Source organism: Cottoperca gobio, chromosome 9 (genome assembly GCF_900634415.1).
Source record: "Cottoperca gobio chromosome 9, fCotGob3.1, whole genome shotgun sequence".
In the NCBI taxonomy this organism is placed as follows: Eukaryota; Metazoa; Chordata; class Actinopteri; order Perciformes; family Bovichtidae; genus Cottoperca; species Cottoperca gobio.
In genome coordinates, this window is record NC_041363.1 from 6,896,445 (window position 1) to 6,923,732 (window position 27,288).

Sequence of the window (27,288 nt, forward strand, 5' to 3'; positions counted from 1 at the left end):
GGGGTCGGGTGCGCTGTCACACGGGTGGCAGTGATGGTCAGGGACCTCGACGGACCAGACCCGGGCAGCAGAGGCTGGCTCTGGGGACGTGGAACGTCACCTCTCTGTGGGGGAAGGAGCCAGAACTATTGCGGGAGGTGGATCGCTACCAGTTGGATCTGGTGCGGCTTACCTCTACGCACAGTCTTGGCTCTGGAACCGTACTCCTGGATAGGGGTTGGACTCTATTCTTCTCCGGAGTTGCCCAAGGTGTGAGGCGTCGGGCCGGGGTGGGGATACTCACTAGCCCCCGGCTGAGCGCCGCTACGTTGGAGTTTACCCCGGTGGATGAGAGGATCGCCTCCCTACGCCTTCGGGTTATGGGGGGAAAACTCTGACTGTTGTTTGTGCCTATGCTCCAAACCGCAGTTCGGAGTATTCGGCCTTCTTGGAGACCCTGAATGGAGCCCTGCAGGGGGCTCCATTAGGGGACTCTGTAGTCTTGCTGGGAGACTTCAACGCACACGTGGGAAACGATGGAGACACCTGGAGAGGCGTGATTGAGAGGAAGGGCCTCCCTGATCTAAACCCGAACGGTCGTTTGTTGTTGGACTTCTGTGCTAGTCAAGGAATGGCCATAACAAACACCATGTTCGAACATAAGGATGCTCATAAGTGCACGTGGTACAAGAGCACCCTAGATCAAAGGTCAATGATCGATTTTGTAATCGTATCATCTGATCTGAGGCCGCATGTTTTGGACACTCGGGTGAAGAGAGGGGCGGAGCTGTCGACTCACCATCTGGTGGTGAGTTGGATCAAGGGGTGGGGGAAGACTCTGGACAGACCTGGTAAACCCAAACGGGTAGTGCGGGTGAACTGGGAACGTCTAACACCTCCGGCGGAGCTTTTCAGACATCCCTGTGGAGGTTGGGGGCATTGAACCTGAGTGGGCGATGTTCAAAACCTCTATTGCTGAAGCTGCGGTGATGAGCTGTGGTCTCAAGGTTTTAGGTGCCTCAAGGGGCGATAACCCTCGAAAACCGTGGTGGACCCCGGTGGTCAGGGAAGCCGTCCGACTGTGTCAGAGGCAAAGCAGTGGGTGTGGGAGAAGTTCGGAGAAGCTATGGAGAAGGACTTTCGGTTGGCACCAAGGTCCTTCTGGAAAACCATCCGGCACGTCAGGAGGGGGAAGTGAGGAACCATCCAAGCTGTGTACAGCAAGGGTGGGACCCTGCTGACTTCGAATGAGAAGGTTATCGGCCGGTGGAAGGAGCACTTTGAGGAACTCCTGAATCCGACTAACACGCCCTCTATGGTAGAGGCAGAGCTGGAAGCTGATAGGGGATCATCGTCAATTTCCCTGATGGAAGTCTCTGAGGTAGTCAAACAACTCCACAGTGGCAAAGCCACAGGGGTTGATGAGATCCGTCCAGAAATGCTGAAGGCTTTGGGTGTTGAGGGGCTGTCGTGGTTGACACGCATCGTCAACATTGCGTGGAAGTCTGGGACAGTGCCTAGGGGTTGGCAGACCGGGGTGGTGGTTCCCCTATTTAAAAAGGGGGACCAGAGAGTGTGTGCCAACTACAGGGGTATCACACTTCTCAGCCTTCCTGGTAAAGTCTACTCCAAGGTACTGGAAAGGAGGGTTCGGCCGGTAGTCGAACCTCTGATTGAAGAGGAACAATGCGGATTCCGTCATGGTTGTGGAACAACGGACCAACTCTTCACTCTCGCAAGGATCCTGGAGGGGGCCTGGGAGTACGCCCATCTGAGGGGGTCACTTTTGAGGTCCATCCAATCCCTGTACGCCCAAAGCGAGAGTTGTGTCCGGATACTCGGCAGTAAGTCGGACTCATTTCCAGTGAATGTTGGCTTCCGCCAGGGCTGCGCTTTATCACCAATCCTGTTCGTGATTTTCATGGATAGGATATCGAGGCGTTGTCGTGGAGGAGAGGGGTTGCAGTTCGATGACCTGAGGATCTCATCGCTGCTCTTTGCAGATGATGTGGTCCTTATGGCATCATCGGTCTGTGACCTTCAACAGTCAGTGGATCGGTTCGCAGCCGAGTGTGAAGCGGTTGGGATGAGGTTCAGCACCTCAAAATCTGAGGCCATGGCTCTCAGCAGGAAACCGGTGGATTGCCTACTCCGGGTAGGGAATGAGCCATTACCCCAAGTGAAGAAGTTCAAGTACCTCGGGGTCTTGTTCGCGAGTGAGGGGATGATGGAGCGAGAGATGTGCCGGAGAATCGGAGCAGCGGGGGCGGTATTACAATCACTTTACCACACCATTGTGACAAAAAGAGAGCTGAGCCAGAAGGCAAAGCTCTCACTATACCGGTCGATCTTCGTTCCTACCCTCACCTATGGTCATGAAGGCTGGGTCATGACCGAAAGAACGAGATCACGGGTACAAGCGGCCGAAATGGGTTTTCTCAGACGGGTGGCTGGCGTCTCCCTTAGAGATAGGGTGAGAAGCTCAGCCATCCGTGAGAGACTCGGAGTAGAGCCGCTGCGTTGAATGGAGCCAGTTGAGGTGGTCCGGGCATCTAGTAAGGATGCCACCTGGGCGCCTCCCTAGGGAGGTGTTCCAGGCACGTCCAGGAGAAGAGACCCCGGGGAAGACCCAGGACTCGGTGGAGAGATTATATCTCCTCACTGGCCTGGGAACGCCTCAGGATCCCCCAGTCGGTGCTGGAGGATGTGGCCCGGAGTAGGGAAGCTTGGAGTTCCTTACTGGAGCTGCTGCCCCCGCGACCCGATCGCGGATAAGCGGTAGATGATGGATGGATGGATGGATGGATGGCCCTCTGGGGTGCGACGATGGGATTTTAGACTTTACTGATTTTTAGACTGGAGGGGCAAATAAGAGCTCTTTGTTGGCAGTTGATGAATACATGTGGGGTGGTGATGCTGGTGGTCTAGTGGTACGGCTTCCAAATAGAACACCGGATTGTTGTGAGTTTAATACCAGGGCTGCCTGACCCCTGAGCACTCACTTCACCCAAAGTTGCTCCAGGAAGACTTTCCCTGTAGTTAGTTCACAGTAAGTCACTCAGGATAAGGGCGTCTGCTGACCTGTAATGTAATGTAATATGTGGATAAATAAGAATACTATGTTTGTTGGCACGAAGAGTCAACCTGGGATTCCTTATGTAGACAATTTGTCATGATTTAGTTTTTCTGTTGCCTGTTTTACTTCGTAAACTACTTCATGTCTTGTTTTACTTTCTGTCTCTGTGTGTTTTCCCGCCTTTTGTCATTTGTTTGGTTTGATCCTCCTGTGTGTGATCCCCCTGCTGCCCTCGTGTCTTTGCCTCCTCCTGCTGTGTCCTGTTCTTGTGATTAGTAATCTGTGTGTATATATATATACACCTGTGTTTGTCGGTGTAGTTGTTCCTTCTGTGTTTATCCCTGCATTGATCCTGGTGAGCCAATGTGCCAACCTGGTTACCCGTGGCCTGATCCCTCCGTTTTGTTTCATACAAATGTTTTTGAATTCAGCTTTGTTATTAAAGCTCGCTTTTTGTTTGCAACCTGCCTGTTGTGTGTACTGCGCTTTGGTCCTCTTTTTAACCGCACCGTGACACCTTTAGTGGCCCCAAGGCTAAATTACATCAGCATATCGCACAAAAAATATACCACAGGTAGGTTATATGGAAAAGAAGTTTAAAGTTACAATAATAATTATACCATTAGTTACATCAACAATGGCACTGAGTGTCTTCTCGTGAGGACCTAGGATCAACAACAATAAGTCGTATGTTAAAATGATGACCTCCATTATTGAAAAATAAAAATGGCCTACCCAGCAGATCACAATCAATGTCAAGCAGCAACATTATGTATGAAAAACAATTTTGTGGTTCAGCAAAACATTTCGTGACTCACTGTTTTGATTTTCGGTCACATTCTCTGCAGATGTAATCTACAGGATTGGTATGCGAAGGAATTCGCTGTGCGGGAAAAAACGTTTCTTCATTATAACCCTCATGAAGTTTCAGCGATATATCCATGAGAGTGTCTCGTGTGGGAGGTATTGGTATTGTATTGGTGGTAATGATGCTCTGCGTTTATAATTGAATTGAATACAATGACATGATATATTTTCTCTCTAGCCTCTTAATGCATTGCTCTTAGGCTACTATAATAATGCATTACACTTTGTAAATATTAAAGATTTATTACTATATATAATAATCAATTTACTAATTGAGTGTTTTATGATATTTTGTGCTTACAGATTGATGGTGGCATGTTTGTGACTTTGGCGACATCTGTCTGTGTTCATGGTAAATTATAAACTCCACACAGTTCTTTTCCCGCCCACTAAGAGGCAGTGTGGCACTGCTTAACGTGTAAATGTCCACTCAAAAACTAATTCTGTGAAAGTGAAATAAGAGAATACTTTTGGCATGTTGTTCACAGATAACTGGAAATAGTCGTTTGTTGCATTGAGTGGATTCTAATTTTAACATACAAACAAACAGCATCACAAAGAGACAATGTGTTGGAATAAGAATTGCAACTACTCATTTGTTCTTCCCACATCTGTAGCTTGTTTCTCATCTGGACTGTGATCACCCTGGGAGTAATTCAAGGTGTCTCTGTGGAGGGTGACGTGGTCGTCTCCTGGGTCCAACGTGAAGAGGGACTCCAGAGAAACAGAGAGGTGTGACCTTTGGTTGCTGATCTCACAGCCAACCTGTTAAATATTTATCTTGGATGGCAGAGCTGAGGCTTCTGCTTCTGGGCTCAGGAATCCAGTAGGCGTCTGCAGACTAATATGTCAGGACTAAAGAAACATGGGAGTGATGTAGATAAACCTCTCAGGAGCTTAACGAAACCTTTACACTTACTCTTTAGTTACAGAAAAACAGCTGATCTGTTGATGACACTGTGGACTCAAAAAGGAAAGCAGTAGCTACTACTTGTCTTAGCTTTGCTGCGAGGCTTTCCTCATACTGGGTGAGTTTGGTGCTGGAACACTACATGGAAACCTTGACACTTCTCTGAGGCCGTGTGTGTGTGTGTTTGTGTGTGGGCCTGAGCATACGTATGCATCTGTACATCTGTTCTTTCCTGAATGTAAAGATGGACTTTGGAAAGTTAAAGGTATGCAATGGAGCCACCTGGATTTCACAGAAAGCACTCTACACTGTCTTTTGTGCCTGATGTGAATCATCTAAAGAAAGGGAATAGAGAGTGCTTTTATAACATGTGTGTCATTCAGGCCTGTTTATTGAGACAGCTATGGAAATCGCCTCATCTCCCCCAGCACCTAAAACACTGGTGGGCGGTGCCACTGCGCCTGTGCCTGAATGGGAATCTCTATTATTTCCAGCTGTGGATGGAAACTATTACTGAAGTGCCTTTTCCCTGATGAGCTTTAAAGTGCATGCTCACACACATATGAACATGAGCCGTACACACACACACACACACACTCACACACACACACACACACGCACGCCTACAGACGCTCAGTGAAACATTCAGACTCAGGCTGAATCATTCACCAAAGATAAAAGACACCCTGTTGGTCCGAGAAAGAGAAAAGAAAGAAAGAGGGAGGGAGAGTGAGAGAAGAGCAGCAGCCGTTCCCTCCTTCTTTTCATTCACTTCCTCTCTCCTTCTGCGCTGAGGAGACCTCACTGCTCAGCCTGCACTCGCCTGTAAGTACTACACAACTTGTGCCACTCAGTATTACGAGGAAGGAATTATTCACAGTACAGGAAACATGACTTTTTCTTGCGTCATTGTCATGTGATTGATTGAGGAGTTTTGATGTTGTGGTTTTGATTGACATTTTTCTTTGAAAGGAAGCTGCCTTTCAGATTTCAGCATCATGTTGTTTTCCTTTATTACTCAGTGTATCAGTGGAACCCACTGAGACAAACAAGATAGGGCTGATCATTATTTTCGCTCTGTTTTGACAGGTTTGTTTTTTTCAACGTTGTTGTGCAAATCAGGGTGGATGTGAGGAAGACTTTACTACAGCAGATGCCAATCTTTTAGTATCTGTGGTTCAGAAGATGGTTATCAACAGACCTTCGTCCTGTTGTGTTGTTTTGGTCTGAAACATTTTAATGTACAATTGTAAAATTGTACATTAAATGTAAAATTCTCAAAACAAAAGAGCAGCTGTTACCACGAGGATGACTATATCAGGCATTGTTAGTGAAGAAAAATGTTGTATACCGCTAAAATAAACTGTGATTCTTGTGTTTGCTCAGAAACATTCCACAAGTGCTACCTCAGAGCACAACCTGTGGTATGAATGGCACTGTATGATGTCCAGACCTCCTTATCTGTCTTCCATGGTTATGCTGTTGTTTGTTTACATGGCGGCTCATCTCTCTCCAGCTGTATCTTCATTTGATGATAACTTTATCTCCTGATTTCTACAGACTTGTTGACTCTTGTTTCCTCACAGTTGAGCAAAAAAACCCAAGTGATGTAGTTTTTATTAAATAATAGATTTACGTCATGGTTTATTCACTCGCTGGACTCTTTGGCTGTCAGCCTTTTTTAATGGGCTTCTGTAGTTGCATACGGGCACGTACCACTCTGTATTAAAGGACGGTGATTGGCCTTTTACAGCATAGGGAAGGTCTGCTGGAATCTATATATCATACCTGATCTGACAATGTTTCGCTGGCATTGATGAAGCCTTGTGTTTGTTTAGTGAGACAGAGACAAAGTGAACAAGGATCCAGTGTGGGGAGAGGTGTCAGGTCTCGGGCCAGAGTTGCAATCGCCTCTCGCGTGATGACCTCATTTATCTGCAGAGTGACAGGGTGTCAGATGTGGTCACAGCAGGGTGAAAGTCTGCTCCGGAGGGACACAGATTAAGAGGGGAGCCTCATAACCTGCACTTCCAAGCTTGAGGCAAGGTTCAGCAGCTCAACTGTTTGGCAAAAACAACCCTGTTAGGAGAGCAGGCTCTGTAAATGGATATCTGCCCCGAGTTACGCTCTACCAAGCCAGACCGCTGAATTATTAAAAAAGAGCTGAGTCCTTCAATTTCCACTTTTTAACTGACCCCCACACACACAAACAGACATTTCCTTGTCCTGTCAGTTTATTGCTATAATCCAAAGTGCACTTGACTACAACAACTGATTACATTTGATAGCAGGCGACTGCTCACCTTGTAACTCAGTACCTGCAGCCGACTCAGCGCCAAAACAAGCCTGTCAGCATGTTAGATTTCAGGTTTGTCTTCGTTGGGAAGAACTGCAGACAAACTGGAAATCTTGGTTTTATTTGGGCAAGTATTGTATGCAAGAGTAAGAGTAGGATTTGAGAAATAAGCTTCATCCCTCTTTAATTGTTTGTGGCTTCACAGTTTAAACAACCATCCTGCTGGAATTTGAATGCTGACTGTCTTATCTGTGCACATACGGTACTGCATCTCTTCATTTGAATAATGTGAACATCTCTCAGTCTCTGGATACTTCCTTCAACCTTGACATCCAACAGTATTGTGTGTGTGTGTGTGTGTGTGTGTGTGTGTGTGTGTGTGTGTGTGTGTGTGTGTGTGTATTTGTGTGTGAAAAGTCAGCAGGTCTCGTGCTGTCAGTATGGGACTATGTGGTGTGGAGTAATGACTCTAAAACACTTCCAGAGCTACTGGAATAGAAAGAGCTCCTATTCTCTCTTCGTGCCAGAGATCTTGCCTTTGCACTCTCACACACACACACACACACACACACACACACACACACACACACACCCACTTAAAAAAACACACACACACAAAAGCAAAGGGAGGCATGGGAGAGATAAAGTTGGGAGGAGGTGTCATGGAGTCATTGCGCAGTGTCTGGGCCGTGGAGGTGATGAACTATTTGCAGTCCCCTTTGGTTAACCCTGCGCTGTGAAATATCATCACAACAATAGGGCTGCCTCACTGAAGGAGGCGCCCCCCGCACTGACAAGCCAAGAGCAGAGGGTGCCTTTTGAACGTGGGCCGAAAGTGGGTTGCTATGGCAATGCCTGTCAACCGGGAAGTCCTCCGCGGAGGAAGGCAGAGCGAGGGCTGGGGGTGAGAGAGAGAGAGAGAGAGAGAGAGAGAGAGAGAGAGAGAGAGAGATTGTGTGTCCTGGCTAGTCTCATGAGAACGAGCAGGGAAGGTCCACAGCGTGGTTTACGTGCAAGACTCAGACAGACGGACAGAGGTGTGAGTTCACTTGTTGGTGCCACTTTTAAGGTGAGTACACTCTCGCTCATGGGAGGCCAGATATAAATAACGGGGAGTGATCTTAAACATTAAGAATGTAGAGACTCTTGTCTTTTGGTTGGCTGCTTTTAAAAAGGTTGAGTAACCCGTCTGACTGCTCAGGGCTGCTCCACAGGATTAGTGCAAGTCTGCCCATGAATACATTGTCTTGATGCTTTTGCAGTGCACCTGAAAACAAGTTGACCCATGTGATGTGTATAGGCTTGATGTTGAAATCTGTGCAAGTGCAGGCAAGAGCTGCTGAGAGTTACAACTGGAGCACTGCCAGAAGAGCTCCTGAGCTTCTGAGGGAAATCATTTAGTTTCCCATCCTGCTGCAAGTTTCAAGCCTAATGGCCTAAAATCAGGACCGTCCAGTCGTCACTGGTGGCTCCCCTTACTGTCAGGTAGATTTCCACAGCCAGCTCTGATTCCCTTTGTGATATTACCCAGGGTCCAGCTGCCAGTCCTCATATCCACAGGCTGCACTCAGCTCTGAAGATGCAAAATGACAGGCATGAGGACTTGTGAGATCTTTCTGTAGTTACTGTCATTTGGGTGTGTACTCACTCATGCTTTGTCGGACACATTGTATCACGGGTTCACTTGAACAAATCCACCCTAATATGGAATGATGCTGAATAATTTGAAGTGTGTTTTTTTGTAAGGACAGGTTTGATAAACTTTAGCTCAGTGTTGGGTTGAGAGAGGGTTTGATTTATTGCCCCTGCAGCTCCTCCTGGGAACACATCGCCTTTCCATTGACAAGAAGCACACATAGTGACTCCCCCTGTTGCTCATGACTGAAGGAGCACCATACAAGGAGGTGAAATACTTCCCTACTGATAAATGTGTGTATCCCCCCAATAACTGCATATCATAAACTTGTGTCTCCAGGACCTTGTATGGGTCGCACATCTGCTACGTTGGTAGGGCAGCACCTCACACGACCTCTAACGTCTCTCCCATAACTGTAGAGTGACTCATTTAATGTGTTTAGAAATAAATACCTACTTTATTTATTCAGCAAATGTGCTTGTGATTACCTTCTCACCACTTTTTAAGGCAAGATTTCATCGGGTTTTACGACCCTGTTATGTAACTTTGTGTGTGCAGACGGGTGATACGACTTTACCCTTCTGTATGTCGTGTTGTTCTCATTTAATATCCAGGAAACACACACTTCATTAGAAGATCAGGATCTGTTTAGACTTCTTCAAGATTGTAGAAAAAGAGTGTTTAAGTTCAAATGCAATGCAGGTCAGTGCTCACCCACACAAAACGACCACCTTATGCAAATATTAAGTTGGCCGGTGTCCTTCAGTGTGTGTGAGTAGGACTTAGACTAGTTCCCACCTTATGGAGTCAATGATTAACTCGACATTTCTCCTCACCGGCCTGCACACGGAAGCAGAGAACAACACTTGTGCTGATGAATGGAGATGCGACAGTTTTATTTGTTTTTATTTAAGTCCCAGGACTTTGTCCCTGCTCAGTACTGACACATTCTGATGATATATGGACAACGTGATTCTCTCTATGACCGCAAATCACTACTTTCCTGATGGTGCGGCAACAGATCGCGGCGGTTCCCGGGTCAACACTGTGACAGTTATTCATTAGGATATGTGTGGTCACCTTGACAGCCTTGTTCTTAGTGAGAACAATGCAAGAAGCTCTGTATGTAAAGGAGAAGGAGGTCATTGTAGGTCAGGGGCTTCTCAGAGAGGAAGAAAGTGTAAGAAGACGGACTTTTGATGACTAAAGAGTGTTGAGGAACACTGACCTCACAGCAAGTTCACTTCTTATCAATTGCTGTTGTACTGAATGAAAACTGTAGAGTTTGCCAATTTATTTTCTTCAATGGTGTTATCATAGCGATTTTGTTGATATTTCCCGGCTACGGAAACCTCTTTCACAGAATCACAGGGGTGTGGTGAAGTTCACTGACCTTGTAGCTGCTGACTAGCTCTGCTCTTGCTCAGCAACTTCAGATAATAGTTCCTCATCTGCTCCTTATGGGTCAAAAAGGAGAAGAAAAACCCCCCCCTTGTGCTTTAAGAATGTAACTTTCCTTTTTAAGTATACCACAAAACACAAATGTTTGATTTGAGCATGGGGATGGAGCTGTTAGACTTCTGTTTCACGGATCAGTTTAACATCTGGCCCTTTGCTGCTTTGAGACCGGATGAGTTTCCTGGGGGACAGAGGCAGAGATTTCCATACTTAATCCCCTGATTCTCATTTTGGATGTCCTCATTTACTCTGTGATGGGCTAAATGTAAAGCATTAGTAGAAGATACACCTGAGTGAGCTGGAAATATAAAATGCAGGACATTATCTCAACTTCAACTGGACCTTTTATGACTCACTTTTTTCTTCCATCCCAAAACTAATCCTGTGGTGATAATGGACCTCTCACCTAGCAGGGGTTTAGCTAATACGTGGGCTATAAAGTTCATACATTTCACAAAGATAGCATCAACACTCTCACACGCCACCAGCTTGCAAAACCCTGTCTCCATGTGAAAGCTTACAGCTACCTCCGTTGTTGAGTCTCAGTAATTATATAAGAATGCACTGGGCGTTCAGAGCAAACCCAGGGAGAGCCAGACTTCTGGACAGGGATTTTCTTGCTAGATATCAACACTGATTTTTCCTTATTAGGTAGGAGCGTGTTTGCCGCTCTTGAAGGGGGAATGCACGCACCGCTGAGACACAGAAACACTGCTATGACATGAGCTTACTCATCAGGATGCGACATCGATGAAGCATCAAAGATTTCTGGCCTATGAGTGGAGTTCAATGTGTTTGTAAATCTACTCTATGGAAAACAAAAAATGGTTCATAATATATAATAATATAATATATAAGGCAGATTTGAAGTGCATTAATTTATTTACGTATGAACAACATTTAATTCCCTTGAGAAAATAATGAGATGTTTCAGCAATAGATGTCACAGTGTTGCCTTCACTGTAGGGAGCTTTCCAAAGTAAAAGGAAAAAAGCCTAATGATGTCATCAGTGCCATTGCTGTTCTTGTTATCTCGGCTTGTTCTCGAAACTTTACATGTTTAACAAAAGGTCAAGGATTCAAACTGTAGGAGTCTAATATCAGGACATCTTGGACTCTGCTGCTTCAATTTTGACCATTTTCAACCTGTCTCTTGTGAGTTCTCCAACTTTATGGAAGTGCACATATTTGGTGGAATGTCTCTTTAAATCTGGATTTTGTTAATATACTTGTTTACATTTTTCAAGTAACCACTCCCATTATAAAATGCATGGGTATGGAAAAAGGCAGCTATCTGGAAAGAAGTCGCTCCATTGACAGTCCTTTAGGATTTCCATATTAAAGAAGCCTGTGTGGAAACATACTGCTTAAAAAAAAGCCAAAGAAATTACTCATCTGGTTTTCTGTTCATCAGTGTGACGGGGCCTTTAAAGGGAATGGCAACCTCCTGAAAGGAGATCCGGCGTAAACAAGGACCAGCATGTAGCACACATTGTAAATGAGATTAAGTTAAACCATTATTTGTAAATGTGGCTTGTTTGCACTGTTGCCTATTGTTAGAAGGATAATCAGCTGTGATTGCTTTGGGCGATGATAGGTCATCTGTCATGCCTGAGCAGTAATAGTTTTGTTGCAGACACAATCCTCCGGTTCCCATAATTTCCCCGTTATGTAAGGCAGTTTAGTGGGAGATGATGACTCAGATAAAGTGACATTGTTGTCTAGAAACTGGAGCATTGATTATATCAGTGCATGTGCTCTGTGTGCTGTCTCCTAACCGTGTTCACAGAGACACAGAGTGCATGTAGTTTTCTTGGAATTGACCACAACGATTATAGACTCTAATGCTCAGTTATAAATGCCACATGGAAAACTCATTAGTCCAAATTGTGCTGGGCAGCTCTCAGCCTGTAGTAGCTTGGCCTACATTCAATCGTTGCTTTCTCGCCAAGCTACAAAACCATAGTGTGCAAAGGAATCCTTATATTAACGCGAATGTTTGCTTACAATCTCTGATGTTTTCCACCCCGAGATAAGATAAGATACGTTCTGACCTCAGTGCACAAAGACATAGAAGCACTTAACAACCTTGTTTCTGCAGAGGCCAGGGTTGCAGGGATGCAGGGCTGTATGGTGGCCGTGGTTTCTATGCATACAAAGTTATTATTGGCCATTTAGCCACTGTAGACAAGAGGTGCCTGCCGCATACAGGAGTGGAATCGGCCTCCCCCTCATTCTGCCCGTGCCTTTGATGTTAGAACAGCAGGCCCTAATCTGTTTTTCTGAGGTGCAATTGATTTGGAGCTCCACTCTCAGTAGACAACCTTCTTCACCATCCAGCTTCTCAAGTCTAGCTTATTATGGCATTGTATGGGAACAGAGAAGCAGACATGTGAGTCACACTTATTTTTTGGGTGGGTAACAGGGGAAAGTGGGTGATGCTAACTTTCCCTCTTTGAAATACTGGCGCGATGGGATAATGGAACAGTTGTCATGTGTGCCTGGATGCAACATGTGATGTATGACAGAGAGGCTTTGTGGAAGCCCACACAACTAATGACTCAACGGGTTAAAAAGGTCATAAAGCAAGATTCAGAATAAACATGTAAGAGATACAATCTTTCTTTTAAGAGACATTGATTGGATATTTGCAATGAAAAAGTAACAGTTCTACAACTCTCATTCAGCTCCTCCTTTGAGCAACAAAGTTCTTATCTGCACACTAACAGAACAGTTCATTTACATGATAGATTTATGTATTTATGTCTGCACTCTCCTCACTTGTTTAAGTCTCTTTTTAAGTTGTTAAGCTGTTGGAATAAAAGGTGTTATGTCCATATTTCTTGGTCAGGATTGAACAACATTTGCATGAACATTTGGTGACAGTTGTGGGATTTATTTTTGTGTTTAAATCTTCATAAATTAATTATTTATTTGGAGACTTCTTGAATGCATTTGATAACAATGGGTAACAATATGAAGTGGTAATATGACACACACGGCGAGAAAGCCTTTTATACCTGACTGCACATTTGATAAAAGAAGTCACAGAACAGTTAACTCTCCTAAATGTCCTTTGTTCCCAAAAACACAACATAGCTTATATTCCTGATTGCAACTTCTCTGGAAAATATCTCGATTCAAATGAAAAAAAAGGGTGATTTCATAATAAAGTGTTTGCAGTTTGCTTGTCTTTGCAGATACTTTTGATGCTGGGCACAAAACTTTCACATCTGTCACACAAGGACCATAACAGATCACATGCAGTCTCAGGTAAAGCCATTTTGTATTATTCTAAATGTTGTCTTTTATAACACATTTTACAAATGCCATTGTCTTGATTAAACACATTTAAACCCACAAAATCCAGGAAAACCAGTCATGAGTGTCACACAACATGCCTTTGATGCAGATAGCAGTTCTACCGTTACCACGAGGTACAGGGGCTTTCCCATGACCCCTGGCAGCTACACAGGGAGGAGTAAAGCACCTGATTCAAACACATAACGTTACGACAGAAGAGCTAGACTGGCCTTCGTGGTAGGGGGGAGTAAAAAGATCACTATGGAGATCACAAGACCACTGCTAGCCCTGCTGGACATTGAGGTTGACATCGACGGCCCCTTCCCAACCCCTCTGGCCCCGGCTCCACCCCCAGGCTGGAGAATAGGGATGCCTGCTGAATGGGGAGTTAATGGGCTCATAATGGTCCTCTCCTGTTTCAGTGCCCCCACTCTGCACCTTGAATGAGGCCTTTCTGCAGTTGTGGCTAGAGAGATGATGAAGTGGGTGGAACACCACTTCCCACTGGTCCTGCTTTAAATAAATTAGGGGCCTTTTTATCAGCGGCTCCCCCACTGAAGCCAGTTATTCTCTGGAGAATAGCTGGGCCGCTAACAAGTTCACATGACTTCCCTTGGAGAGCAGTGTTTACCCAGGCCAACATGAAGACATGATAAGGAGCAAAGTTCACACATTGTTTTGGTTCATCCATATTTCTCATTTCCTCTATTTTCAGCAATGTGCGGAGGTGGTCGGCGAACCAAATGGCTGCCGGGTTATCTTCTCCGGGGAGCCTGGAGGATCCTCAGGCCAGCAGATCCTAACTTCTCCAGAGCTGACCCATGAGGTGATCATCTCCCCTGGACTACCCACGCCTCCTCTGAGCCCGTTTCGCTCAGCAGGGTTGCCATTTGGAGAGTTTAAGGTATGCACAACAGTTTCCTGGAGGCTGTGTTAATAACAATGCTGAGGTTGAGTGCATGGAATTTAGTGAACAAGTGCTCCTCCCTGTGGAAAGATGATGCATCACAGGCTAAACATTCAGCCATGGACATGTTTGGAAACCATTGCAGTTGTGAGTTACGTTGCACTGATATGATGTATATAATTCTGCCCTTCTCAAGGGCTCAGAAGTGAATGGAAATGGACCAACAAGTCTCAGCTTTGGATCTTACTACGGCCCCTCACAAATTCAAGGTAATGGTTGTGTTCTTTTGAATCTGTACATCTCACAACTCAACACAAGTTTTCAGAAAATAAATATTGATTTAGGGGAATTTTATTTGTATTTATTTATTTATTTGATTTGATATGTGAACGTAAGGTTGGAAATACTAGCTTTGAAAATGTACGTGTGCTCGCTGCTGAAATGTTGCAGTTTAGACAGTCGAAATAGATGATCTGGAAGTCGAAATACAAATCGAGAAAGAAGTTTCAGTTTAAGTGTAGGTATTGAACGCAATTTAAGTGTTTTATTTTTCTTGTTTTAGATTATTTGTTGGGCTTTTATGCCTTTAATGATAGTAAAGTTTAAGATTGGGAAAGGGGAAGAGAGGGGGGGATGACATACAGCAGAGGACCACAGGTCGGATTAAAATCCCGGCCCGCAGCGGCAACTACTATATAGGTCACCCACTCTACCAAGTGTAAATGTAAGTTTTACAACATAATTACTGAAATATTTTTGTTGCGACTGTGACTCAGGTGGACCAATGTCCAATGGCGGCACTGCCACGCTACCACGCAGCTGGACTCCCACCAGGGAGGAGAGGCTTATCAAGTTCTCAGGAATCGGTCCAGTGGATGAAACTGGGATGCCCATTGCCTCCAGATCAGTAAGACAAAGACACAAATGTACTGTTTGATATTCAAACACTAGCTTTAAATGTTATTGATTTATCTTTTTTATTGTTTGTTTGCATACATTCTCATTAAAAACCTACATTCTTGTTGGTTTGACATGTTAGTGTTCTTGTTACATTCAATAGTGCTGTGTTTCTCTCAGTCTGATTCGCTAGATTTGTTTACCTTCTGCACCCTCCCCTCTGTTCTTATATCAGAGTGTGAACAAGCCCAGGGACTGGTACAAGAGCATGTTCAGACAGATTCACAAGAAGCCAGAGGGTAAGGACGCTCTTCCTCCTCCTCCTCTTTTCCCCAAACACAACACCAGAGTGAATTCCTCTCTGTCAGTGTCAGGTACTACAGAGAGATGATCCAGCAAACTGATTATTGAAAAGGCAAAATAACACATGATCAAAGAGCACAAAAAGTCTTACGTCATCTCTGTTTTTTTTTAGCTCTGACAATAATCCAGTGTCTTATCTCAGCCCCTCCTAAATCTAGCTGTTCATTTGTCTCTATTATGTGTTGCGTAATAGGTCACATTCCCTATAATTTGTGTAGTTAATGGCACCACATCGCATGCAGCACTGAGGTGGTTTTTAAAGGATTGCTCTGGATCAGTTTTGTTTTGGAGGAATATTTTCAGCTCTCTTCAAGTGATTTGTGTTCTTAAACACTGTTGGATTACAAAGCACTGAGGAGTTCTGCTACAACTCACTAGGTGCTACTGAGGATCTTTGGCAGTGCAAAAACATTTAAATGATAACTGTACTTGTTACTTTTCATGTACAAAACATATGAATATGATGCTTTTTATAGTTTAAACCATCCAACAGTGTCTAAAGTAGTTCAAATTGGCTCCAACTACAACATTAAAAGGCTGCTTAAACATTAATATATCAGTAAAAAAATGTAATCATGTAATATTGATAACACGTCAAAAGAGGCCAGTCTGCATAGTCAGTAGCCTACTTTACTTTTGAAACTCTTGAAAGTACTTTTACGCTGTGGAAGTACTACTTTCACTTAAGTAAAGTGTTTAAAATACTACACAGTGGGTAGGTTTCACTATAAGACAAGTCCAGCCATATTGTAAGGAATTATAATAGCATTGAAAATACATAAGTACTGCTGTGTAAGTGCAAACAGTCTCTCTGCTGTACTTGTTTACCAGAACCTGAGCTGGAGGATTCAGAGTGGTCAGCCGAACGTAAGTGAATCCACCAAAGTCTACATTGTTATCCTGTCCAGTTACATAACCGCTTTTTACTTAAGACTGATCTGCACTGATCCACTGATCTGCAGGGCTCCAGTTCTCTGCCAACAACACAGAAGAAAGTAATGAAGCAGACAAGAATCTCTTCAGACTAACACCTTATGGAGCTCTACCAGACTGGTGAGTGGTTTGATGTAACTGCTTCAGGGTCACAGGTTGGCTCATAGCAGGGGCCCTCAACCTTTTGAAGACCCACTTCTGACGTTTAAACATTTTCGAGGACAACCGTCACAAAATAAATGCGAACGATTTAACTGGGCTATAAGTGTGTGTTATGAAACTGTTAGCTGCGTTGAGAATATGCCTATAGCATATCCCAGCATGCACTGGAGAGACAAAGACAAACTTAAAGGAATAGTTCAACATTTTGGGAAATATGATTACTTGCTTTCTTGCAGAGAGATGGACGAGAAGATCGATACCACTCTTATCTCTGTACTCTGAATATTTCTAAACTATGCAGTTACAGCCAGCAGCGAGTTAGCTTAGCTTAGCACAAAGACTGGAAACGGGTAGAAACAGCTAGCCTGGCTTTGGGCAGTAACTTCTTGGCGATTCCTCTGACAACCTAACAGTGAAAGAAATGACTAAACAAATGAAATATAAGATGTTAACTTGTGAGCTTTAGAGGTGTTGGTTGTTTCCAGTCAAGTGCTTAACTAAGCTAGCCGTCTCCTGGCTAGCTTCATACTTAGCGCACAGATATGAGAGTGGTATCCATCTTTTCATGTAACTCTCGGCAAGAAAGCTAATGAGCATATTTCTCAAAATATAAAACTACTACTTTATGCTTTCCCCTAAGGTTACCACTGTACCTCTGTACCACCCTCAGACGAATAAAATAAAAACTTACAGAAAGGGTTAAACTAAACAAACAAATATAACAATATCGCATATGAAAAAACACAAGATTAGACCAGACAGCTAAGTATGATAGAAGTGGCCTTTACATACATCACACATGTTATAAAGATACAATAAATCAGATGTGCAAATTCTCCTACTGAAATACAGCATTTTACATCTTACGCAAGAGAGGAGATTTAACAGTATAATGATGTTTATGTGCTATTGATTTTTAACTACTAGGAGTAGAATAGACAGAATGTATTCCTTACATCAGATAAACACTGCAGGTGACGTCTTATGTGAATACCGATCCAAACTCTGGCCAAGAGCAGTGGAGGGAAAACGTGTGGGATAGACAAGTTTGGATTTGTTGTTACAGGCACTCACAATGGAACCATGATTTAGTTGCTGTCCATGGTGTGTGTGTGTGTGTGTGTGTGTGTGTGTGTGTGTGTGTGTGTGTGTGTGTGTGTGTGTGTGTGTGTTGGGGTGTTATGTTTCAGGAGCGAGGATGTAGATAAGCTGTCAGACCCGGGAAAGCAGAACGCTCAACCGAGGAGTATATTCGACTTCGAGCCTGGAAAGAACAGCACCTCAGAAAGCCAACGCCAGGTAACGACCTCACACGCAGTCATAGTTTAAAAATAGGCTGTGATATTAACCTTGCAGAAGAAAAAACAAGTTTCTGGATAATTTGTTTGTTAATTCATCCAGCATTGTCGTTGGCTCTAATGACTGGAATTCTTTGTGTAGTCTTGCGTTGTTTTCCCAGTGTGGAAGATCAAGAACAGGTTTGAGGATGGGCACCTTTTCTTTAAGGATTAGCCTAAATCCTCATATTTCATCTTCTCACGCGAGGTAACTTGTGAGTGTGGTCATTTCACAGTGTGCCTGCTGCTTACCACCAGATGTGCTCACGACTCCTTTTATTCAGAGGATGCATACGTTCATTCATTTAGCTTTTCAGACAAGAAAAGACACAATCTAAATGCTTATGTTGGTGTTTCTCTCAGGTATTGAGCTGAAAGCCACTGATTTATAAGCTCTTGAGGATGACACTTTGACTCTGGTGTTGTAATTTTATGTTTTATGTGTTCTGCACTGTCCAGGAGCTTTTGTAATTGAGTGTGCAGCCGCTTGTATATGTCACTGTGTTTAAACACCCTTGGTGACTTACACAGCGGTGTCTCTAAGGGATTTTTTTTGAATGGCTCTTGCAACAATGTCCCAGATCTGGTGCATATTGTGCCTTGTAGCTGGGCTTGTAAAAGAAAAGGAATCTTTGTTTCCACTCCCCCATGAGAGCTGAGGTGTCTTGTGATCCGTATTATGGTGTTAACCTCTTGTGGTGTATAATGGCTCACAGCATGGAGACTTATTTAATTTCCTCTTTATGACAGCGGCCTATGTTCTATCCCCTGGACAGCGTTTAGAAAACCAGCGCTCCGACCATATCAGGTGTTGAGCTACTTCACATTGACATTACAGTCTGTGATTGTAGTGAGGATGACTCGCAGCTGAGGGGAAGGCCTTGGCGTTAACAGCGATACATTCAGCCAAGGTTTTCACAAAAAACCCTGGAATGGAGCAGGGGGTCTGTGGTTCTCGCCAACAGAGCCTTTTAAAGTAATGTTTGATAGAATCACCTTTCCTCTTTGTAAAGACAGGGTGTAAGCGTTATCGGCTGGCTAGTGAAATCAAGTTTTCTATAATGTTAAAGAAATACATGGGTGTTTTCTTATACCTACCTTTTACCTCTTTTTTTGTAAATGATAAAGTTTCATTTGCTTCTCTATCCGTCCCTGAAAGTTCCAGCCTCTGCATTGATCAGACAACAATCCAGTTCCTCCAAAATATATCTTATGGAAGTAGAATAAACTTCTGTTCAATGTTGTCGCTTTCTTTTTCTGTCCTTAGGTTCACGTATCCCCGAAGAAACAACCTGAGACACCAAATCCCCCTTCGATTGAGGTGAGCGTCTTTGACAGTATTTACATTTCTGCATTCATTCTCTATCGAAGCTTCATCTTAAAAGTCTTTTTAAAGGGATACCATTAGCTCCATAATTGTTTTTAGCACACTGTTATTAGTATTTTAATTTTGCCATTCCAACTCATTGCTCGGGCTCAGGCCAGCCTGGTCTCTGAGCTGAGTCGGTTTGAGGCTGAGCTGGACTCGGAGATACAGGGCCTGGAGAGGAGACTTTCCCAGAAGAAGCAGCGTCGAGGCCGGGGTGAGGTACTGAGCCCCCCTCCTGACTCTCTCTGCTGAAGCACCCCCCTCCTCCCCACCCTACCATAATTAGCAGAATCCTCACCCACCCTCACGCTTCCTCTCCCACTCTCAATGAAGACTGCAAGTCGAGACCCTTCCTGCTTGTTAGCTTGCTATCCGTGTATGCTGTTTTTCCTCTGTGACCTGGATGGCAGCCCTGGAATCGCCTGCCTGTCTTGCTCTTGGATTGATCTGCTGTGTTAATCACCCTCCTGCAAATTTGGCTGCCAAAAAAATGAAGAACTTTTGCAATATATTTCCTTTAAATCATATTTTTTTGATGATATTGTTTACAACTTCCCTTTGCAATGCTTGTTTTAGGGAGTTGGATGCAACCCTGCCAAAAACGTTTTTTATTTGCTTTATATGCTGTGATTTGACTGAAATCCCATGCAGCTCAGACAGATCATGAATGGTGCTGTGTTTAGGATGAGGAGGATAGGACCCAGGGGATTTCTTGCTCCTTTGGGAGTGGTCAGCACCTCTACTTTGTCTGAGTTGTTGTGAGATTTCCTCCGAGCTGTGGGATACTGTAGGCTGCAGGGAACAAACTGTGTTTAATTCTCACTCTGCTTTCAGGAGGCCAGAGGCAGGGAGCCGGTAACTGATTCAAAGACTGCAAACAGCAAGTAAGTAACAACATGGAATATAGTTACTTCAAATGATATTCAGCAGGTTATAATGGCATCTAAACTGACATTTTAGATGGCTTTTTCTACAATAGGTTCCACTATAAGACTAAATATGTATTATAATTTGTACCTAGTTGTATCACTTGACAGTTTTCAGTTTCACTGGAATACACTATAGTGTTCAAAGTGTTTTTCTTACACATACCAATACGAATGTTTAAAGTAGATTCAGGACTTTCAGTGCTGCATATGAATAGTATGTGTTTCTTGGCACGTTTGAACTTTTGATTATTTCTTTACAAAGCTGTTGCATTCCTGCTTTCTGTTCATGTGACTGTTAGAGCGATGCAATTTGTTCACCAACAAGTGGAGTTCTTAGAGATATATGTCAAACCGCTTGAGACATGGCAAGCTGTTTTAATGATAACTGAATGTAAATAAAGTTATAGATGATTTAGCAGGTCTTAAAGTGATGTTCCTTTGTATGGTGTGGATTGTATTATAGAAGCACATGTAGGTGAAAGGCCTGGCTCAATCAGACTTCCTCTGAGCCCAACACCCAGCCTGTTAATCCACTTTGACGTTGCTTCATCAAGTGGGAGTAACTGCCCATTGCTTCCCGCTGTTTTAAGAAAACCCAGCACAGCGATTGGACAGCACGACCATTAATACTTTGCAGGGTACCTTTTCTGTTAGTTGATCAGGTGACTCTCTGTGCTGGATTCTGTTAGGAAGCTGTTGAACTTTAACAAGTTCACGTACAGTATTTGTTTCTTCAAACAGCAGGCAGCATTCCACATATCTCGCCATGTGCGTAATGCTCTCCTGGAGGATTCTCACTGTTGTTTGCGAAGTTGAGTTCATGGGTTTTGACCTTTTCTTGTGGTTTGGTGGGATAAAGAAGAGTTTTGTTTTTTTAGAGCCTGTTGCTAAGGGCTTGTTGTGTAGCGATTGGTGTCCAGCTGCAAATAATGGAGTACAAAACCAAACACTGTCTGGAAATATGCAAATGAGTTAAGAGGAAGCCAAGCAGGAAGCTTTGGGTTATGGATTTAATCCTTAACCTAGTAACAACCTCCTGACTGGATCATGTATGCAGTTTCCGGGGCTATAGAGATGATTTACACTCCAAACTTTATCTAAATCAGATTTTCAGTTCAACATGAGTCACACAGTGTCATCATGGCCTCCAGCTGTCTAATTATTTGTCTCATCTCTGTCGAGTGTACGCAAAACAGCCGCTGCAAGCACATGTGTTGTTCAGTAAATCTGCAAGAAACACCACACACACTGTAGAATTAGGATGTGTGTATTTCAGTATGTGTGTGTTTAACTGTACTTTGATGTCATTAGAAACCCTCCCCCCTGATTGGGAGACACTGTGACAGGGATATAAACATAAAAAGCTTATATTTTCTTTCACTTTTTCAGCGATTCATCAGCAGCAAAGCAGCCTGTCCATCGCTCTGTTGGGACATCACTGACCCCTGCTCCCACATATGGTAAACATGGAGTTTCTTCACGTTTGGAAACACACACTCAGTCTTGTCCATAAGTTGATCATGTTCTGCTTTTCCCCTTCCTTGATCCCACTTGAACCCACCAGTGTGCAGGCTGCTCCTTTAATCAGGCATATATTTGATGTAGGCTTTTAGTAATCTAATATATTTCAAAGGTCCCATGATTCTCTTTCATCGCCTCTGTTGTCTTCTGCTGTGGTATTTCACATTTCAGATGAGGCTGATGTGAGCATGCAAAAGCATTTGCAGTTTTTTTTTCCCTATAGAACCAGAAGGTGCTGTAGATGGGTGGGGAGGAAGCCCACAGAAATAGGAAGTGGAACTCGGAAGACCTGATTAAAGATTAGCTTTATTCAATTGTTTTTTTCTGGAAATGAGCGCAGATGGAGCCAGCCTGAATCATTCCCAAGATCCTTTTTGAACTTATGTAGCTGTTAAGGCTGTGATTGCTTTTCCATATCAACACATCCAAAAACAACATTTGTTGAACAAAAGAGTGCCGGTTTTAGACTCCACTCAAACCGATGTGCCTTTACTTTGTTCCACAGTAGAAAGTGTTTCCCCTGCAAATGAAACCATGGAGCTTCCATCTAAGAAAGAGGAGAAAAAGGTAACTTTCTATGATATACCTTAAATGAATTATAAAAGCTGTGGCATTTTGTTTTTATGGTCTGAGTACATTCTGAATTGTTCATTTGATAACTGCATCATTTGTTTGTTTTTCCAGATGAAAGCAGCACGAGCCAAGTTCAATTTCCAGGCTCATTCACCCAAGTGAGTTACAGTGTGCGCTGACGTAATAGATATTTCCTTTCTTGAATATTGTACATATTGTACACAAGACAACATTGTGTTTTAGCAATGTAACAGTTGAAGCTCTGGATCAAATTTTTAATCTAAATTGTCTTCACAATGCACATTTGAAACAATGAACTTTGAACTCTGTAATCTAATGGATTTTGCTTTTGTGTGTCTCATTCTCCTTTCTTCAGGGAGCTCATGCTGCAGAAAGGAGACATTGTTTACATCCACAGGCAGGTAGATGCCAACTGGTTTGAAGGAGAACATCACGGAAGAGCTGGCATTTTCCCCACATCTTATGTGGAGGTGACTTTCTTCATGTGTCTCAGTTAATGCTATCTATCTGTACTGTTGCTTACTAGCTTAAAACTCTTCCTCTTATCCTCCATAGATTCTGCTTCCTACTGAGAAGCCGACACCTATAAAGTCTCCCACTCTACAGGTGTTGGACTACGGGGAAGCTGTGGCTCTGTTTAACTTCAACGCTGACCTACCTGTCGAACTTTCTTTCCGGAAAGTGAGTATTGCAGTGATGCTGCAACAGAGAGAAAGATGCTTCCTCCTCACATTTATATTGGAACACATTAATTTATAGTACAAGTCAGTTTCTTTCCAAGTTAGATGAGAAGATTAATAGCACTCACAATGCCTGTATGCTAAACTGGAAGCTACCAGCGGCTGGTTAGCTTAGCTTAGCATAAAGACTGAAAACGGCTGGCCTGCCTCTGTCACAAAATCCACCTCCCAGCACCTACAAAGGCTCACTAATTAATATGTTATATGTTTGCACAAAAACTGTGAACAAGTGTGGTTGTACTGGGTCGCAGTAACAAGGTTTCTATATATTATACTCTCTGTGTTTTTTCCTTAGGGTGAGATGATCAATGTAACCAGGCGTGTTGACGAAAAGTGGTTAGAAGGGAGGATCTCAGGGACAAGCCGGAGCGGCATCTTCCCGGCCAGTTATGTCCAGGTCAACAAGATGCCCCGCACCAGATTCTCCTCTGATGACTTCTCACAGGGTCCCCTGTCTCCCGCTTCCCCTGGACCCCAAAGTCCAGGGCGTCCACTCCACTCACCCTGCCCGCGGTCACCGTTATCCCCTTTCACTCCCACTTCCCTCAGCCCCAAACCTGAGAACTCCGCACTGAGACAGTCTTCACCTGTATCTTTTGGCATTCCAGCTTCACAGTCACGCTCCCCCACTCAGACACCCGTATCCAAAGAAACTTCCAATCGGTGGCCCTCCAAAACTGCTTCACCCAACAACCTGAACAACCACTGGGCTGGGACACACTCAGCTAACCAGAGCTCCGTGGCTAGAGCTGTTTCACCTTCCACACAGTCATCAGCGTCTGTACACAGAGCAGGAGCTTCCCCAGCCAACACTCCCAGATACACTGACCCCTCACAGGTCTGCTCTCACTGCACTGCCTGAGAAAATCCCTGCATGTCCACACCAGCAGTGTCACTGTTTGTGTTGAGAGGAATGTTGTTTATCATTGCTTATTTCATAATGTCTGACATGAGGTTTCTTTTTCTTTCAGGGTGCAATACCAAACCAGGCTGCTCGGTCTAATCCACAGGTTAACTCCCGGCCGCAAACACAAGTGCCAAACAACCCTGATTCAACAGCGGTGCAACGCCACCCGTATGTCTTCACATTTTTATTTGTCCACATTGTTGCAGTGCAGACCAAGTGTTGCAGCTTTGGTGAACTTGTGGCTCAGGCTATTTGTTTTTCTGCTTTTCCAATGATCTCTATTTTTAGATATAAAGCTGTTTACAACTACAAACCACAGAATTCAGATGAGTTGGAGCTCAGAGAAGGAGACGTTGTACAAGTGATGGAGAAATGTGATGATGGCTGGTTTGTAGGTAAGGAATAAAGAGATTAATTTGAAAAATCACAAAGAATGTAATATTCACTGTATGTTACTCCCTTAATCTACTGTATGTATCTGTATTTGCGCCACTATTCTGCAGAACAGCTTCAATGCCTATGGTTGGAACGTTAAAATATATTCCCTCGTTTGGTGTTTTTACACAGGAGAAGTGACTGGCTAACAAGTCTCTACAAAGTCTCTGATAAGTGTAGCTGTTGTATCAAAAATAGATGACTTTGAAGGCCATGATTCACATATTTTTCTTGCTCAAATCAAATAATTCCTTGTGTCCTGTGAGAAACATCTGCATCTTTGCATCTCAGCTTGTGGGGGTATCAGTGAAATAGGCTACAGTATTTAAAAAACAACAACATATAATTATTAATTTTTTGTTTCATTGTGACCAATAATAAAAACGCTCTGAAGTGTCAGCACCCCCTCTAGTGGACATCATGAAACTTTGCAGATGTTATTATCACAATGAACTTACAGTACACTATTGTAATATAGGCGTACATTTATTTGTTTCTGTCGTGTGACCGCAGCGTGTGCTCTGTTCTCTGTAGGTACGTCAGAACGGACTCGTGCTTTTGGGACTTTTCCTGGGAATTACGTGGCACCTTTTTGACCTCCGCACTTCCTGCTTACCCACATCCACCTGGACTTATAAGAGCCCGACCAATCACTCACTCAAGCTCACATCAACAGATCACCCCAGCTTTTCTTCATCCCCTTACACCCACCACACTCCTAATCTTAGTCAGACCTGCATGTTCATACTGTTTCCCAGAAGTGCGGTGAAGGCAGGGACAATGAGTGGTTTCTCACCTCACCTCCCCGCATGAGTGCATGTGTGTGTGTGCGTGTTTTGCTGAGACTTTGGGAGTGTTTTTTGCACACATCACTTGAGAGGAAAGAATGAATGCTGATGATACTATTTCAAATGCAAAGAATGGACTTTTTTGTTCCACAGCTGTTAGCAGCTGCAGGAAATTTGCATTCCTTCCTAGTGAACAGCACTGTTCCTTCCGAGGTCCTGATACAGTGTGATGCCGAATTCAGTCACCACAGTGCCATCACAAACCACTGCTGAGCATTTATGAATTAGAATGGCACATTTTTCAGGAATTTCAATGGACTAATGTTTCATTCAAATATCTTCCTCAGATTTTCTTTCAGATCTCTGAACCCTGGGCAAGTTTGAGGAAACAACACGAACATCTGTAGATATCTGCTTAAAGTAAAGCAGTTAAGTGCTCGGACATGTCAAGAGAAGTTTACAGCCTTCAAGGCTATGCAGCAGATCAAATATAATTAATGTGTGTGTTGGTTTCTAAAGCAAGTTATTACTTTGAGAATAGTTGGGTGTTTTTTTTCCAGGCCATAGAGTGGAATGCCAAATGTGAAAGTAAAGAGAGAGATCATGTTATGTGCTGAACGAGAAGTATCTTTGCTCTGAAATTGAATGTCAAACCTCTGTAAGTCGTACAAGATGTCAGCCATGTTGAATAGCTCTAAGTTAAATCTTGACAATGCCTCCACATCGATGGTTAAATGATCTTTATGTAAGTATCTGACTGAATATGTGACAAATCTAACCTTTCATGACATTTCTCTTTTAAATTCCCCTCTAAACAATCGCAGCTCACTTTATTTCTGCTACTACTGCTTTTATAATGTTGTCTCTGCTTAAACCGTTAACATTATCACAATGACAGTATTTCCAAAATCACTTATGTTTGTACCAGTGCAACTCTTGACAAATGTTACCTTAAACCTAATTAGACATCCTTTTCATAGGGTAATTTTTTGCAATTTTCTATGATATATACATGATTTCACTGTAAAAAATGAATCATATTAAGTATAGTCACAGGAGATGATTGTACAGACTGTAACCTTTTTATTAAATTGAAAGTATAATATATATTTGCTTATAAAACAATGTATCTGATTTGTATGGTACGCATTTTCTTTTAAAGCAATTAAACATTATAGAGTGATACTGAGAGTAGCTTGTGTTCATGTGTTCGTTATGTTTAATGCTTTTCATATATTTTAATTCTACATTGATGCTGAATGGTTAGTCTGACAGTGTTACAAACATCCTTCCCTGCATTAAAATATTTTTTTAATAAATGTATATACACCCTTTATTAGGTACTGGTGTAACATCTATATCTAAGGAGCTCATAATGTTCCATTTTTGGTCATATTGTCAGAAGTATGTAAATATAATGATATATTTATTATTGAGGTCATAGTTCAAGTTGATGTTGTACTGGACTACATTATATTGAAATGTGTTTATAAGTGTTGTACTTCCTTATTTACATCCTTGAGGGGGGCAGAATATTAGAAACAGCTGTCAATATAATATAAAGTCCAGAACAACAACATCACTAGCTATGACCTCGGTGCTAAAACATATAATTGAATACCTCTAAAAGTGTTCAAAACAAAACAAAACAATATAGGCATCATAAAAGTAGACTTTATGTATTGGATTACTTTAGACACTGAGTGTAGACTGTTTATACTGATGCTTTAGGGATATTACATTTCACAATGAACTCAGTTTCATCAACATATAGTATAACATACCTCACACATACTCATATTCTCCACAAAATACACGTGTAACAGACACACAACAAGGTACACAAGGTACACAAGATAATATAATAATATAATAATATTT

The 27,288-nt window shown here is 43.1% G+C and overlaps 1 protein-coding gene across 4 annotated transcripts; it reads left to right on the forward strand.

Annotated features, from left to right (window-relative positions):
• The first annotated feature begins 8,051 nt into the window (after positions 1-8,051).
• sorbs3 (sorbin and SH3 domain containing 3) lies at positions 8,052-26,598 on the forward strand. Of its 4 annotated transcripts, none has more exons than XM_029440297.1 (21): positions 8,052-8,197; positions 13,406-13,495; positions 14,241-14,429; positions 14,629-14,701; positions 15,209-15,339; positions 15,565-15,628; positions 16,524-16,559; positions 16,655-16,745; positions 17,978-18,086; positions 19,392-19,445; positions 19,605-19,712; positions 20,328-20,377; positions 21,812-21,882; positions 22,449-22,510; positions 22,628-22,674; positions 22,893-23,007; positions 23,093-23,218; positions 23,573-23,674; positions 24,249-24,352; positions 24,473-24,579; positions 25,154-26,598. In XM_029440297.1, the coding sequence occupies exons 2-21, from the start codon at positions 13,484-13,486 to the stop codon at positions 25,213-25,215; spliced, it is 1,713 nt and encodes a 570-aa protein (XP_029296157.1). In that variant the 5' UTR covers positions 8,052-8,197; positions 13,406-13,483; the 3' UTR covers positions 25,216-26,598. The 4 variants fall into 4 exon arrangements, with proteins under 4 accessions (XP_029296157.1, XP_029296154.1, XP_029296156.1 ...); XM_029440294.1 differs by having other exon boundaries at positions 8,055-8,197; positions 23,573-24,115; XM_029440295.1 differs by having other exon boundaries at positions 8,071-8,197; positions 13,423-13,495; positions 23,573-24,115.
• The last annotated feature ends 690 nt before the right edge of the window (positions 26,599-27,288 follow it).

What these genes read in the sequence shown, in the direction of transcription:
- sorbs3 (XM_029440294.1), top strand. An exon ending in CGGCCCCTCACAAATTCAAG is followed by an intron (nt 14,702 to 15,208) that starts GTAATGGTTGTG and finishes ACTGTGACTCAG; the next exon opens with GTGGACCAATGTCCAATGGC. An exon ending in CTAAGAAAGAGGAGAAAAAG is followed by an intron (nt 22,511 to 22,627) that starts GTAACTTTCTAT and finishes TTGTTTTTCCAG; the next exon opens with ATGAAAGCAGCACGAGCCAA.